We start from the raw sequence: 13273 nt of genomic DNA, 5'->3' as shown, positions 1-13273 counted from the left end.
ATGATTGAAAGTGTTGCTTGTACTGAGATAGAGCGTGCAATATAATTTTGTGAGATCGTGAAAAATGTTGCCTAGATCAGGAATTGAATGTAATTGATCATTTATCTTCTCAGGTTTGGCTTTCCTTAGGCAATTGCTATAGTTCACAAATAAATCATGAGAATACTTTGAAAACATTTCAAAAGGATTGATTCTTGTTTTGCTTAAATGGTATCGATTGTAATTGAAGTGCATTATGAATTGACCCTCGACATTATAAAGACTACGTATGGATAACTTTCAGAGCATGAAAAATGAGGAGTTTTTTTAAATTGAAAGCTTGCAAAAGAATGATAATTCGGTTTCAGGGAAGGAAATGATATTTAGCAAATGTAGTTGGAATAATTTTCCAAATCAATATGTTGGTTTTATTTTAAAGTTATGGACGTTAGTTAAATTGTCTTGTTTTTTGTTTTGTTTTGTTTTGTATAAAAGTGATTTACATCACTTAATATATAAAGGTTAGAAAAAGAACCTTATTTCCAAAAAGATGATGTAAAACATAATTCAATAAGGTTCATAATTTTGTATTTCAAAAAGATGGTTATTAGGTGGTTAAAGAGTTAATTATAAGGTAGTTATCTTCTAAAGCCTATAAATACAAGGCTTTTTGTAATGTAAATGAGACTTTTTAGAGTGGGAAACATTGGACAGATTTATAAGAGATTTTCAAATTATTTTTGGTTTGAAACTATTGCATAAAAGAATTCTTGAGATTGTATAATTTCATGAAGATAATAAATAATGCATTAGATAATATGTTCTAGATGTACTTTTGAGTTAATATTGCTAATTTTTCATATGTCAAATTAGTGATATCTTTTGTCTATGTGGAAACCATTTGTCAATTATCAAAATGCTTATAATTTGTGTGATTAATGCAATGAAGTAAATCAAGCTTTGGTATCTTGGTTTAAATGTGCTAAGGCAAATCATTTCTTCGTATGTTTGAAATGTGTTTTCCTTCTCTCATCACTACTGAAGATCTTCATAAAATCCCCTCGTAATTTGTCATCCATTGTGAAATCTCAATTACTATTCGTATGTCTATTGTTGGGGTTTTTGTTATCCAATTTCCTTAGTTTTATCTTTTCCCTTTGTGTACATTTGGGTTAAAAGTACACAAAGACTACAAACACCCCCATCATATGACGGAGTGGTCCCTCTCAAACATACAGGGTGCAATCTCTTCAACTGTTGAAACCATTGTCACTACTCTTCGAGCGAACAGGGTCAAGTTTTAGAAATGAAATCGTAGTGACAAATCTATTTAGGTCAATAGATCTTTAGGTATTTGAAGGGACTCGTTCCAAAATGGGATATCAAGACCAAGCCCACAAGTATAATATCAAATACCAACATTTGTGAAAGGATCATGTCATCATGTTATCATCTATAAAATAACCCACAACTCTAACAAATGGATTGTTGAAGGAAAAAAAGATTATACAACTAGGAACATAAGAACATGAAAAAATCAAGAAAAGAGGAAAATAACCCAAAATCCCCTAACATATGAAAGAAAAATATAAGAAAGCAAACTAAACAAGGAATTAAACATTGTTCAATATAAATAAATTAATTAATTAAAAAAAAAACAATAATTGTTAAATTAACATACTAGGCATAAATCCTACATCAACAAGGGCATAACAAACATACGACAATAACAATCCTCTCACTAGAGCTTGAAATCACGAAGAGGCAAGAAAAACTAGTTCCAAATCTAAAAAATTGCAAAGACAAATAAAGTAAGGTGAAACTAAAAAGTAAAAAATAAGAACAAAAGGAAAACAATACACATGAGAAAATGCTTTAATTGTCATGCTTGGATGACCAACTCTAAAAGTCTAACAAGAGTGATGCGACAAACCCTCAACAAGTTTAGTCTACAAAGCATCATAATTTTAAAGTTTCTTTTGTACTCATGCAAAGATGACCAACTTTGAAATTTTGACAAAATAAAAATACTCAAATAAATACTACAAGAAATAAATCAAAACTCATATATAAGTTAAATACAATTAGCTAAAAGAAAATGACAAGAAAAAAAACAATAGAAAAAGAGGGGTCCTATTTTTCATTAAATAAAAATGGGCCATGCATATGTGTGCAAGGCACACAAAATTGCAAGCAAATAGGAAAAAATGCTCTAAATATTTTAAGATAATGAACTGTTCAAACACACAACACTCTTGACCTTAGTTCATCAAAACAATTAAATTAAAACCATATTACTATGAAGAACTTTGCTTCCAAATATGGGATAAAATGTACTAGAGTGCATGGTGATTCAAAACTTGGAGTGTTAAGTTGGGGGCATGTATGCTGCAATAAAAAAAAATTGAGAATGCACAAGAATGATATATGGGATACCATTGAGGTGTTTTATGCTTCCAACATAAAATGGGTTGAGAGTGATAATAATGTGATATATGGTGCCCTCATTGTCTGGATTCAAGATTTGATACTTCCTTTACTTCCCCTCATTATAGATATGGTGTTGAGATTCTTATTCGGTCTAACATTTTGGATAACATTTACAAAATTGGATGTTTTTTTTATAATGATCAATAGATCTATGAGTTCTTGAATCACATTGGTCACTTGGAGAGTCATCTCATTGGTTGGTAACCAATGGTGGAAAAAAAATGAAGGATGCAAAGAGGCTATCTTTGGAAATGGAATTATTCATCTCAAAACAAACACTATTCCAAGAGGTCTTGCTACTTTAGAAAGAATGCCGACGATGTTGATTGTTATAAAATAAGGAGTAAGCTATTTAGTGAAGATGTATACAATGTGAGCTCGGGAACTCAATCAACTCCTAATATGATTAATGTTGGTACTAGATTAAAACCAATAGAGAATAGAATGCTAATTGAATTATTGAAAAAGTTGCAGAAGTGCTTTGCTCAGTCTTATGATAAGTTAATGGCTAATCATGAAGATTTGTTCCAGCATACCATTCCATTAGAGGTTGGAAGAAAACCTTTTAGACAAAAGAAGTGTCTTATCAACCCCACTCTCACCCCTCAAATGTAGAAGTAAATGATGGAGCTAAAAGAGGGGAGTATAATCAGACCAATCAAACACTCTAAGTGGGTCTTCAACCTTGTGCTATTAAGAAAAAAAGAATGGGGATATTAGATTATTCAATGCTTTCAGACATAAATTTATATTAAGGTTAAAAATAATAATCTTGTAATCAACATTCAAAATTATCACCTCCTCATGATGGGGAATTGGGAAGGTTTGGATAATGCTATTAGTGCTAAAATCAAGAGATACTTCATTTGTTGTAACTACATGATCCTTTTGGTCTAGGGATCATAAAACTTGATACACATTAGAATAAGTTTACGATAACTAATTAAGATGGGGAGACCTAGAACTTGCACATTCCCACAACTACTAATTCACCTTTCTTTTGTATTTCTATCATTTCAAAAACCCTCCTTAAGAAGCCTTCTACATCCACATGTGCTAAGTTAGTATTTGATACTTGATTGAGTAGAGAATAAGCTCAAGTATCCAAAGAAAGTGTCATTATATGTTCAGTTTTTAGATAGTATAGGCTTGTGGGAATGCGAGAGATGAAAAGAGGGAAGGAACTAAGAGGCTTTGTTGAGGGGGTGTTGAGTTTTTACAAGTTTGTAGGATAAGCTTATCACAAAAAAAGGGAATGATTACACTAAAAGAGTTTGAATTTGATACTTATTATAAATAAAATTTAAGGCTTGTGATTTATTTTTACACACATGTAATTATCAATTCTAGAGTTTATTCCAATTAAGTGAAAAAAATAGAAACCATAGGTATACCATTTGAAAAGGTTTGGAATTAGAAGCACTAGAATGTTTTAATTAATGCATTTTTTTTTATCTAAAAAATATTACATAATTAATACAGGAATACCTAAATGAAGCAATGAAATTTGACCAAGATATTATAGAGGATGAATTAGATGAGTTGAGAATGGAGAACTTGGTCAAAAAGGGATATCTGACAAGGCATGTAGAAAAGTAAGTGATGGTATTTTGGATGTGAAATTTAGAGATTAGTTGTGTAATTGGAGAGGAGAATATAGATGTTGAAATATACTTGCAAGTGGAAAAATGTTGAAATTAAGTGGCTATATAAAGGTTTCATTCACATGTGTTAGCAATTACATTTGTATTTTATGGTTTATAGGAATGTGCCTCATAAGAGGAATATTTGTATGTTGAAGGCCAATCAATCTTGCAAAGTGTTGTAGAGATGTGGAACACAAAAGGAGGTGAGGAATTGGGAAGTTGACAAGCATGCTTGTGAGATCCATAATCACACAAACAACTCTATGTGAGAATACAAAAAAAAGGAGACAAGGATTTGAGAGTTAGGCAAATATCCTCCATGGCTTCTCAAACTTGCACGCTAGAGTATAAATATGTGGTGTGAAAGGAATCAAGGAGTTACAACCTTTTCTTTACTACCATAAGAGGTTCATGAGCTTGTAAAATATATGCTTTAAGTGATACATGATGGGAAATGTGGATGTCCCAATGAATTTTGGACATTCTCAATGACTTCATTTATCCACATAATATAAGGAATTTGCAAAAATGTAGAAACTCCAAGATTGAAATAAATGACATGTGTTAGAAAGGGTTCTTTAGAAAAGATTATGGAATGATCACTACTTACACACATCTAGGACTATCAAAAGTATTGATAGACACTTTTTCTAAATTTTGAAGAAAAAATAGACTATCATCAACAAAGTGTGAAACAATCACAATATTTTTTATGAAAAATGAAGATGCGAGATATTGATTATCTATATATTTCTTCACATTTAACTTCATCTTTACCTCTTTCAAAACTTCATAACTTAGTTCCTTATAGAATAATCTTAATTTTCTTATTTAAATGTTTTAATATCATATTATTTAAAATTCAATGAATATATTTTTACATCTAAATTTCCTTCAAAATAATCCAAATTGAAAATATGTAACTTTGAGTTACCTAATGTACAAAACTTTTAGACCTAGGCTTTACCTTGTGCTCCATGAATGAATTTAAAGTGCAAAAATTAGTTTGAACAAAAATAAATCATGCTTAAAGTAAACTATTTCTAGGTTTTTAAAGTTAATGTAAAACATTTAATTATTTATTTAAATTTGACTTGATTATTATTTATCATGAGATATTACTACTCATAGGAATGAAATATGCATTTTACCTTGAATTCTAGTATAACTTGGAAGATGATCTTGAGAAACCCAAATTTGAAACATGATAGAGGAACAAAATAAAATAAGAGCAAACATTGATTTTTTAATAGATCTTAAATATCCTTATGAGATTTGAACCTTTATGGCAAGAACAATGCCACAACTTAACCATCACACTATCCCAATACTAGTACTTGCAATTTAATTCTTCATTCAATGTAAAATCAAAGTTTATTAGGTGTACCAAATTGATTCATTCTTACAATAGGAAATTAAAACATCTTAGATGAATGTACAAGAACAAGAATTAATAAATATTTTTTTTATGTTGTCTCAATCATTTTTGCAAATGCAAATATTTTTTACACAACCATTGAATTGATCTTGCAATAGTAGATTTGATCCATTTATGCAAATATGATATGTAGTAGAACTTTCTAGTTTTGATAATGATTACTTGTACATTTACACTTCCATGAAAACTTGATTTTGTGGTTAGAAGTTTTCACTTGATAGGGATTTTCCTCTCCAATTTTAAAATCACAAGGAGGTCAATTTAATGAATTTGTGCAAAGCTTGGAAATGTGCTATGTAATATATCCAAACATGTTGATGCAATACTAATACCAATAGATAATTCTTTTTAATACTCCTTGATGTGTATGAGCAATGATCATTCCATAATCTTGTTCAATGTTTCATATGAATTAGGATGAGTCCTTAAATACAATTTCAATGGTGCAAGTAAAATGCTTTACACTACATAATGACTAAGTGGACAGAAAAATAAATGACTCAACAATTTGTATTTGAATTTTGAAAGTTTTGAGGACAATTTTCTAATTGTGTTGAAGTGACCTAAGTCACTTCTATAAATTGTGAATTTGACATGAGGTAGGAAATTAGTAAAATTGAAGGACACAACCGATTTTCAGGAGTGAATGCAAATAGAGACGGATATGAATCAAGTTATGTGCCAATTCTTAGTAAAAATCATGTCACTTATAACTTGTTATTGCATAAAAGATAACCTAACCAAAATAGATTGAAAAGAAAGAGAAAAACTTATAGATGCATAATTTTCATCATTAGTTTATGGTCTTTTATATAAGAGTTTACTAAAATTTCTAATAAGAGGTACTATTGACCAAAATTAGAAACTTTATTTTATACCAAGAAGTCCTATATATTTTTATATTCCCCTTTAAATTTTTTTTAGAAAAAAATTACAAACAACTTTATTTTAACCTCATAGCTCCACTTGTGAATTCCATATAAATTCCCTCGAATCCAAACCCCTTCCATGTAAATGCTTCCTTACATTAAACCATAACACAAAATTGGAGTTACATTCAATGGATTGTGTAAAATATTTTCAAATTTGAATTAGACCCAAATGGTCCTTAGTGATGAACTCAAATTTGAAAATGAAAAGCTGGAGGGAAGGCGAGATATATAAAGGCGGCATTCATATTTCATGTCTGTGCCGGTATGGAGTGCTTGGATTCAGACGCTCATTCTCCCGACTGCCCTCCCAACGCTTCAGGTATCACTTTGACTTAGAAAATATAAAATACCATCTTTCCTCCTACTAATACTGATCAAGTTACTAGTCATGTCATGCTTTTACAGAACCTAATTCAAGTCCATTGGAGCTGCATGATTCATTATTTGATGTGGGTGATCCTAGGCTGCCATCTTGCTCGTTTGATTCTTCATCAATTTCATTGGGCTTACCATGGGATTCCCAAGGATTTGCTCTTGGCATTGAAACAGGAGTAAGTATGATCCATAAAGAATAAATATCCTCTGTTCTTGTTTAACCAGTAGAAACAAACCCTCATGCTAATCCGTCACATCTCTGCCTTTTTTCAAACAGGAATTCGAAACCCAAGGTTTATCTCTACCATCTGGTAAGTTGCTCAAACTGTGTGATACTTTCTTTTTTCTCCATTCTTAAAATTTGGGCTTATCGCTGTTTTCCTTTGGATTCTTGAATCAGAGCCTCCGGAGCTAGATCTCAGGGATTGGATTTTGAGACATAGAATAGAGCCTCCACACAAAAATTCCCTCAATGAGAAACTTGGGGATTCTTACTCTCAACTTGACAATACCCGGTTCAAAGGACCTCCAGCACAGATCCAGAAAGATGTCAAGGAGATATCAGTTTTCTCTCGGAAGAATTGGGATGCATTGCTGTTTTCTATTGATGATGATGACGAGAACAAGGAGGAGCTGTATTTGGCTTCCACGCTCAAGAAACAGAGAACAAATAATCAGGTGCCGCTTCTGTTTATGCTTTTTTATTGTTTTCTGTTCGTAGGTAATTTTGTAAGACACACCGGAGTTCATGATTGAGAGTTATCAAGCCCTCAATATGACCTGGAAAATGAACCATCAAGCTGAGAACATCTTCTAGCTTCTAAGTCATTATCAATAAGATATGAATGTGTCCCATGTTAAAAGCCCACCTCTTGGGCATATCAGACCTCCTGTAGGAACAGGTACATCTCTTAGGCATATGAGACCTGAGAATAAGAAATACTATTTTCAGTTTACCTTTATGCATATTGTCTACATTTTGCACCCAATAGTTTTTGGCCTGAATACCGATTTGAAGCAAACCAAGGCTCATGAACACAACTGCATAACATGGAACTATATGCCCAATTGAGCTTGAACAGTGTTATGCTTATGACAGGTATTGCTCCCCTTGGCACTATACCAGCCTTTGCTTATGATACTTCCCTTTTTTTGTTTTATTTTTGCATTCGGAGAGTGATGGTTACTTCCTGATGTTTGCCAGAGTTTATCAGCAAGGAAGATCAAAGACGTAGAGGCAACAACGGAAGCATTAATCTTGGATGCAGTTTTTGATCAGCAGAAGATGAAGGAAGAATCTCATCAGAGAAATAAAGAGAATCTAATGTTTCCTGCTCTGCAATGTTGTGAAGTAGAAGATACAATTCATCCCACTTCTGCAAAAGAGAATGTTGTTGATCCTGGCATGGAAACAGAAGATACCGTTGCTCCTGATTCTGAAACACAGGGTGCAGTTGATCCTGAATATGAAACAGAGGATGCAGTTGATCCTAATTCTGGAACAAATAATGCAGTTAATCCTGATTCTGACACAGAGGATGAATCGGAGCATAATAAAGTTGAAAGTGTGAAGAAGTTCCCTTCATTTCCTCGCCTATTTATTTCTGACACAAGGTTGGCAAAAAATGAGAGTTCATTTCAAGAGGAGCTAGCCCCATTGCCATCATCAAGAACTCAAAGTTTTAGCATCGATGAGTTCACAAAACCCCTATCAGACTCCAAAAAATTTCAGGCCATTTCAGACATAGGACCAGAAGAGAAGGAGAATCTGTTTCAAACGGATCTGGCCTCAATGGCATCATTTAGAACCAGAATTTCTAGCAGAGGTGGCTTGAGAAAAGCCCTAGCAGACACTGGAAACATTCAATCTCAGCACCCTGCTGATAAATGGCTCTGTCCAAGGACTCATAAGCCACATTTCAAACCTCCAGCAAAGCAACTTTCTCTTGATCGTTGGTTGGCTCCAGCAAAATAATCCCTGTGAGAGCATATCCAACTGCTCCATTACCGATATACTGTATATTTCTGCACCCAATGAACATGAAATTGATTTGGTTCGAAATGTTTAAGTATTGCAGTTAGTCTTTAGAAATTTGTAAGCCATTGCATTGAGGCATTTTCTTTCTTTTTTGGCCGTTAACAAAAAAATGAAGTTGTTGGTTAGTTCAAAGATCAAACCACTAGCATCAAAGATGCTATCAGTGATTAATGGTAAAGAAAATATTATTGCCTATGGGGATTGGGGCAGGGGGACCAAGGGCTTTAAGTTTGGGAAAATGGGGATAGCAGCGTTGGGGTGGTGGAGTAGCACAAATACATATAGTATTTGAAAAATTAATTATAAAAAGACATGTAAGGAATAAGCTAAGTTGTCGGTTTGGGTTCGGGCACAAATACATATAGTATTTGAAAAATTAATTATAAAAAGACATGTAAGGAATAAGCTAAGTTGCCGGTTTGGGTTTGGGCACCAGTTCGGGTTCGAAAAACCGGTAGTAGAGACGAGCACATCCAGCCTCGAAAAACAGGGTATCTGATACCCCCAACAGGTATGGCAAAATTTTGAAAAGGGGTTTAGGTTTGTAGTACAAAAACTCTATCTATCTATTTATATATAGCCTAGAAGCATGCATTAAGATTAGAATGTCACATAACATCATATAAAGAACCAAACCACCATAAACTTGTAGTCATAGCATCATATACATCAAGTTCGATATCAAATTAATAATATCGAATTCAAGTATCATTTTTTCAACAATTAAATATCTGCTCTAAGCTGCAATTAATAATGTTTATATTAGAGGATGACCTAGCAAACTGGAGCGCTTAGAGGAAACCACTACTACCTGCCAATTGTACTCTGGTTGATTAGCTTGTGTTGACACCTCCTATGCCTTGTGTTAAGCCTTTTCTATGGTCTTCTGGCTGATTTGAATGTTCTTCACCCCAATGTTGTTCTCTAATCATTAAACCAATAGATCTGATGCCCATTCACATTGATTAATAATGCTCCAGTTTGGCATCTTGAGGATATTCTGAAGCCCTTGGTGGTACTCTTTTAACATTTTGGAGTCTCCTCTGTCACGTTTTGGTATTTAGTAAGGCAAAAACAAACTTTTGGAGGATTCAGGGTATACAAGATTAACTGTAAACCTTGTGGTAAGGAGCAATAAGGTTGTTTTTATATAAGGGTGCATGTTGGTGGTATTCAACACCTTGATCAAACTAGGTGTGTTTTGTAACTTGAAAATGAGTTTTTTAGCACTTGAACATGGTTATGCATGCATCCGTCACAATCCAATCCTCACCACAAATTTAATGCTATCAGTCAAGTCAAAGACATTTGTAAGATTTTGAGGTACCGACAGATTTCAAGTGGCTGATTGCAAAAAAAAATAATGTTTTTTGGTGCCCAAGTGTCTGGGTTTGCCCTAGACAAACCAGCTCGTTTGGGCACGAACCTAGGCTGAACCCACAAGCGAATCCAGAGCAGGGCCAGTACCAAAACCGAATCGGACCAATACTAGGCCTTCAGACCAGCGAACCTTGCAACTTAGGGAATACGTATAAGAATTGTAAGTTAAATTGTGCCACACTACGTGAAGTTTATGCAATTGAAATTTGAACATTAACAATGGTAGCTAGAGTTTTGGAAATTTAGGAGCAAAGTGCAAATCAAGAATAAGTAAAAGGATTGCAAATGAAGCTTTGGTATACTAAGTGAACTTGAATAAATATAAAAAACATGAAAATGATTGCATTGAATTTTGAACGTTAACAATGGTAGCTAGAGTTTTGGAAATTTAAGAGCAAAGTGCAAACCAAGAATAAGTGAAAGGATTGCAAATGAAGCTTTGGTATACTAAGTGAACTTGAAAGTTTTATACTAATAAACATAAAAAACATGGAAATGATTGAAAAAACAATAAGAATGGTGGGTGGAGGTTTAAGGACAATGCCCCTTGCAGGGGTATGGGTGTAGAGGCCCTAGTGGGGTTAAGGGGCAGCATTCATTGCAAGGGTCTGGTAGCAGAGACCCCAACAGAGTCATAGCCCCTTGCGGGATTCGGGGACAGTGGCCTTGGTGCGCCCTCTTGCGATATAGGGTGGGGTTGAGATTGAGAGGTGAAGCCCCTGCTAGCAAGTACAAATAAGGCCTCCAAAACCTCACTAACCTTCACTACCATTTTTTGCCTAAGCATCAAGTTTCTAAATGGGTGCTATGGGAGACTCCTAGACATCCTCGAAATGGTCAAAAGATTTCTGGGTGTCCCGGGGATGTCCCAACATCTCCAACGTCTTAACGACAGTGGTGGTTTAGCAATGGATATCCCTGCCTGCCCCCTCCCAACGTCCCGGAGATGGCCCTGAAACAGCAGAAAAATGGGAGGAGGGGACGCGTCCTCGTGTTTCACTGGTAATAACTAAAAAACCAAGTAATACTAATTGTGGTTCTTCACCAGAATTTAATGCAGCTTTAGCCTTCCAAGCATCAGTATTGGGTGTAAAAATTCAACAAATAGGCATAGAAGCAACAGTCTTAAAAAAATTGCCTCAATCAAAATGAAATTCTTGGATCACTTCAAAATGTCTTCCATTTTTTCTAAATTTGGAACTGTAGCTGGATTGTTGTCTGTTAAGTTTTGATCTCAGTTACTTCATAGACTTAGACAACTATTTGGTGTATTCAGTGACTGCCCTCTTAAAAAATTAACTGAATATTTGCCTATGTAATCAACAATATGAATATAAACAATAAAAAATATTTTCTACAATTCATAAATTAAACTCTATTTTATTTGCTCTCTATATTTCTATACTATAAATATGCCCTTAAGTTTTTGAAAAAACATAGTGCTCTTTTTCTAAATTTTTCATATATATATTTTTTTAAATCCAATTTTTTCCCAATTTTTTCCCAATTTTTTTTTCCCTGAGACTTTTACCCATTTTTCCCAAAAAAATCTCATACTCTTGGTTTGCTGATCTTTCTCCAACGATTTTTGCTGCTATGATATATACATGTGATATTATATTTGGTGTTGTGTTTCAATTTTGTGTGATTGTAGGCGCAAGTTATGTATTAATTAAACAGTCACTATCTCCTCAAAACCTACATGAAATTGGTGTCTGCTTTTCATCCTTCAAATGATTAAAAGTAGAAAATAAAAACTTGCTACATGCCTCTACTATTTCCGCAATATGAACCATCTTAGATTCAAGATTTGCTAGCCTGAAGGATCCTCTGACTGAAACTAATAACTTGATCTTTGACTTAGTTTTTTGTGATTCAAAATCTACCAAGATTTAGCTAAGTTCTAGTTTTTGAAATATGCTCTCAGCCATTGAGAGTTTTCAACTTATTTCCATGGTGCTTAATTACTTAGGATTCTTTTCATCCCAATTTAAACAGATTTCCCTAATAGGGTATTGTAGGAAGAAAAATGGCAGTTAAGCAAAATAATTCCAACCTATATTTCTTTCTTTCTGGATATCTGTTACCTCCAACCCACTACTTTGGTTTGAGAGGAAGGCTTTTATCTATCCTTGATGCCGGAGGATCCGGGTGGAAGTGTTATCCGCATCATCCAAAATTTTGAATTTGGTCTAATTTTGGATTTCAGTTTCTTGTTTTGTTTGGTATTTTCCTTTGCAGGTGGAGGTTACAATTCTTCATCTTAGACTGTTCCAGATTTGTAACGGCAGACCTATTTTGTGTGTCTCTTGAAGTGGAGGCTGCATGGCAGGGGCGGCTTATTTAAATCTTGTGCGCCTAATGTGTCAATAGGGGAGAGCTAGCAATGAATGGTGGCGGCTCATGGAAGGCAAAAATAGACAACGCACAACACAATATGGGGCATATGAATTAAAGGCTGCACATTTTGTCTTAAATAAGGCAGTGTATAGTGTTAGAGAAAAAAGGGGGGTCTTTACTTTATTTTGAAGAATATTTGGCTGTGAAAACTCACTGCATAGGAAGCTACACATTGGGAGAAGTAGCGTAGAAAAATTAGGATAGAGAGAGGAGATTTAAGGATGAGGGAGATGTTGTCCCTTTAGAGAGTGTGCAAACAGATTTGGATTCAATGGAATCAGTAATTTATTTCTGTTAATTATTGCTTGTGTGTGTGATGGTGTCTTTCTTCCATACTTTCTTCATTTAAAACTTCAAAGTAATAGATTTGTTTTGGTTTTGGCTGCAACCCCTCTCTGTCTAATAAGAATCAGAGGTTTTGATCTGCGTTAATCCTAGAAGCTACATTTGTCTTTTCATCCTTTCATTCTAAATCAGAGGATAGTTTTTCTATGCAGTTCTACAGTGCCTCAGTCATCGTAAATTGGATATGATAAGTTTTTGGGTTGATTTCTTCCAGTAGTTAGAAATTTTCTCTTTTTTCTTTGGAAGAAAA

The 13273-nt window shown here is 33.9% G+C and overlaps 1 protein-coding gene and 1 long non-coding RNA gene across 3 annotated transcripts; both read left to right on the top strand.

Moving 5' to 3' along the window:
- The first annotated feature begins 6654 nt into the window (after positions 1-6654).
- Positions 6655-9058, top strand: LOC131079403 (uncharacterized). Of its 2 annotated transcripts, none has more exons than XM_058017323.2 (5): positions 6655-6804; positions 6949-7036; positions 7138-7171; positions 7261-7538; positions 8065-9058. In XM_058017323.2, exons 1-5 carry the CDS (start codon positions 6668-6670, stop codon positions 8833-8835), a joined length of 1308 nt encoding a protein of 435 aa, XP_057873306.2. In that variant the 5' UTR covers positions 6655-6667; the 3' UTR covers positions 8836-9058. The 2 variants fall into 2 exon arrangements, with proteins under 2 accessions (XP_057873306.2, XP_057873304.2); XM_058017321.2 differs by having other exon boundaries at positions 6672-6804; positions 6891-7036; positions 8065-9055.
- A 132-nt stretch (positions 9059-9190) lies between these two features.
- On the top strand, positions 9191-12976 carry LOC131079402 (uncharacterized). The gene is made up of 2 exons (XR_009113971.2): positions 9191-10438; positions 12520-12976. It is a non-coding gene; the product is annotated as an uncharacterized LOC131079402 (long non-coding RNA).
- The last annotated feature ends 297 nt before the right edge of the window (positions 12977-13273 follow it).

This window comes from Cryptomeria japonica, chromosome 6 (assembly GCF_030272615.1).
Source record: "Cryptomeria japonica chromosome 6, Sugi_1.0, whole genome shotgun sequence".
Lineage (NCBI taxonomy): Eukaryota > Viridiplantae > Streptophyta > Pinopsida > Cupressales > Cupressaceae > Cryptomeria > Cryptomeria japonica.
The sequence above is the reverse complement of the archived record's forward strand: the minus strand, read 5'-3'. Positions and strand labels throughout refer to the sequence as shown.

What these genes read in the sequence shown, in the direction of transcription:
- LOC131079403 (XM_058017323.2), top strand. Translation starts at nt 6,668, where the DNA reads ATGAACTCAAATTTGAAAATGAAAAGCTGGAGGGAAGGCGAGATATAT. An exon ending in CTGCCCTCCCAACGCTTCAG is followed by an intron (nt 6,805 to 6,948) that starts GTATCACTTTGA and finishes GGGTGATCCTAG; the next exon opens with GCTGCCATCTTGCTCGTTTG. An exon ending in AACAGAGAACAAATAATCAG is followed by an intron (nt 7,539 to 8,064) that starts GTGCCGCTTCTG and finishes GATGTTTGCCAG; the next exon opens with AGTTTATCAGCAAGGAAGAT.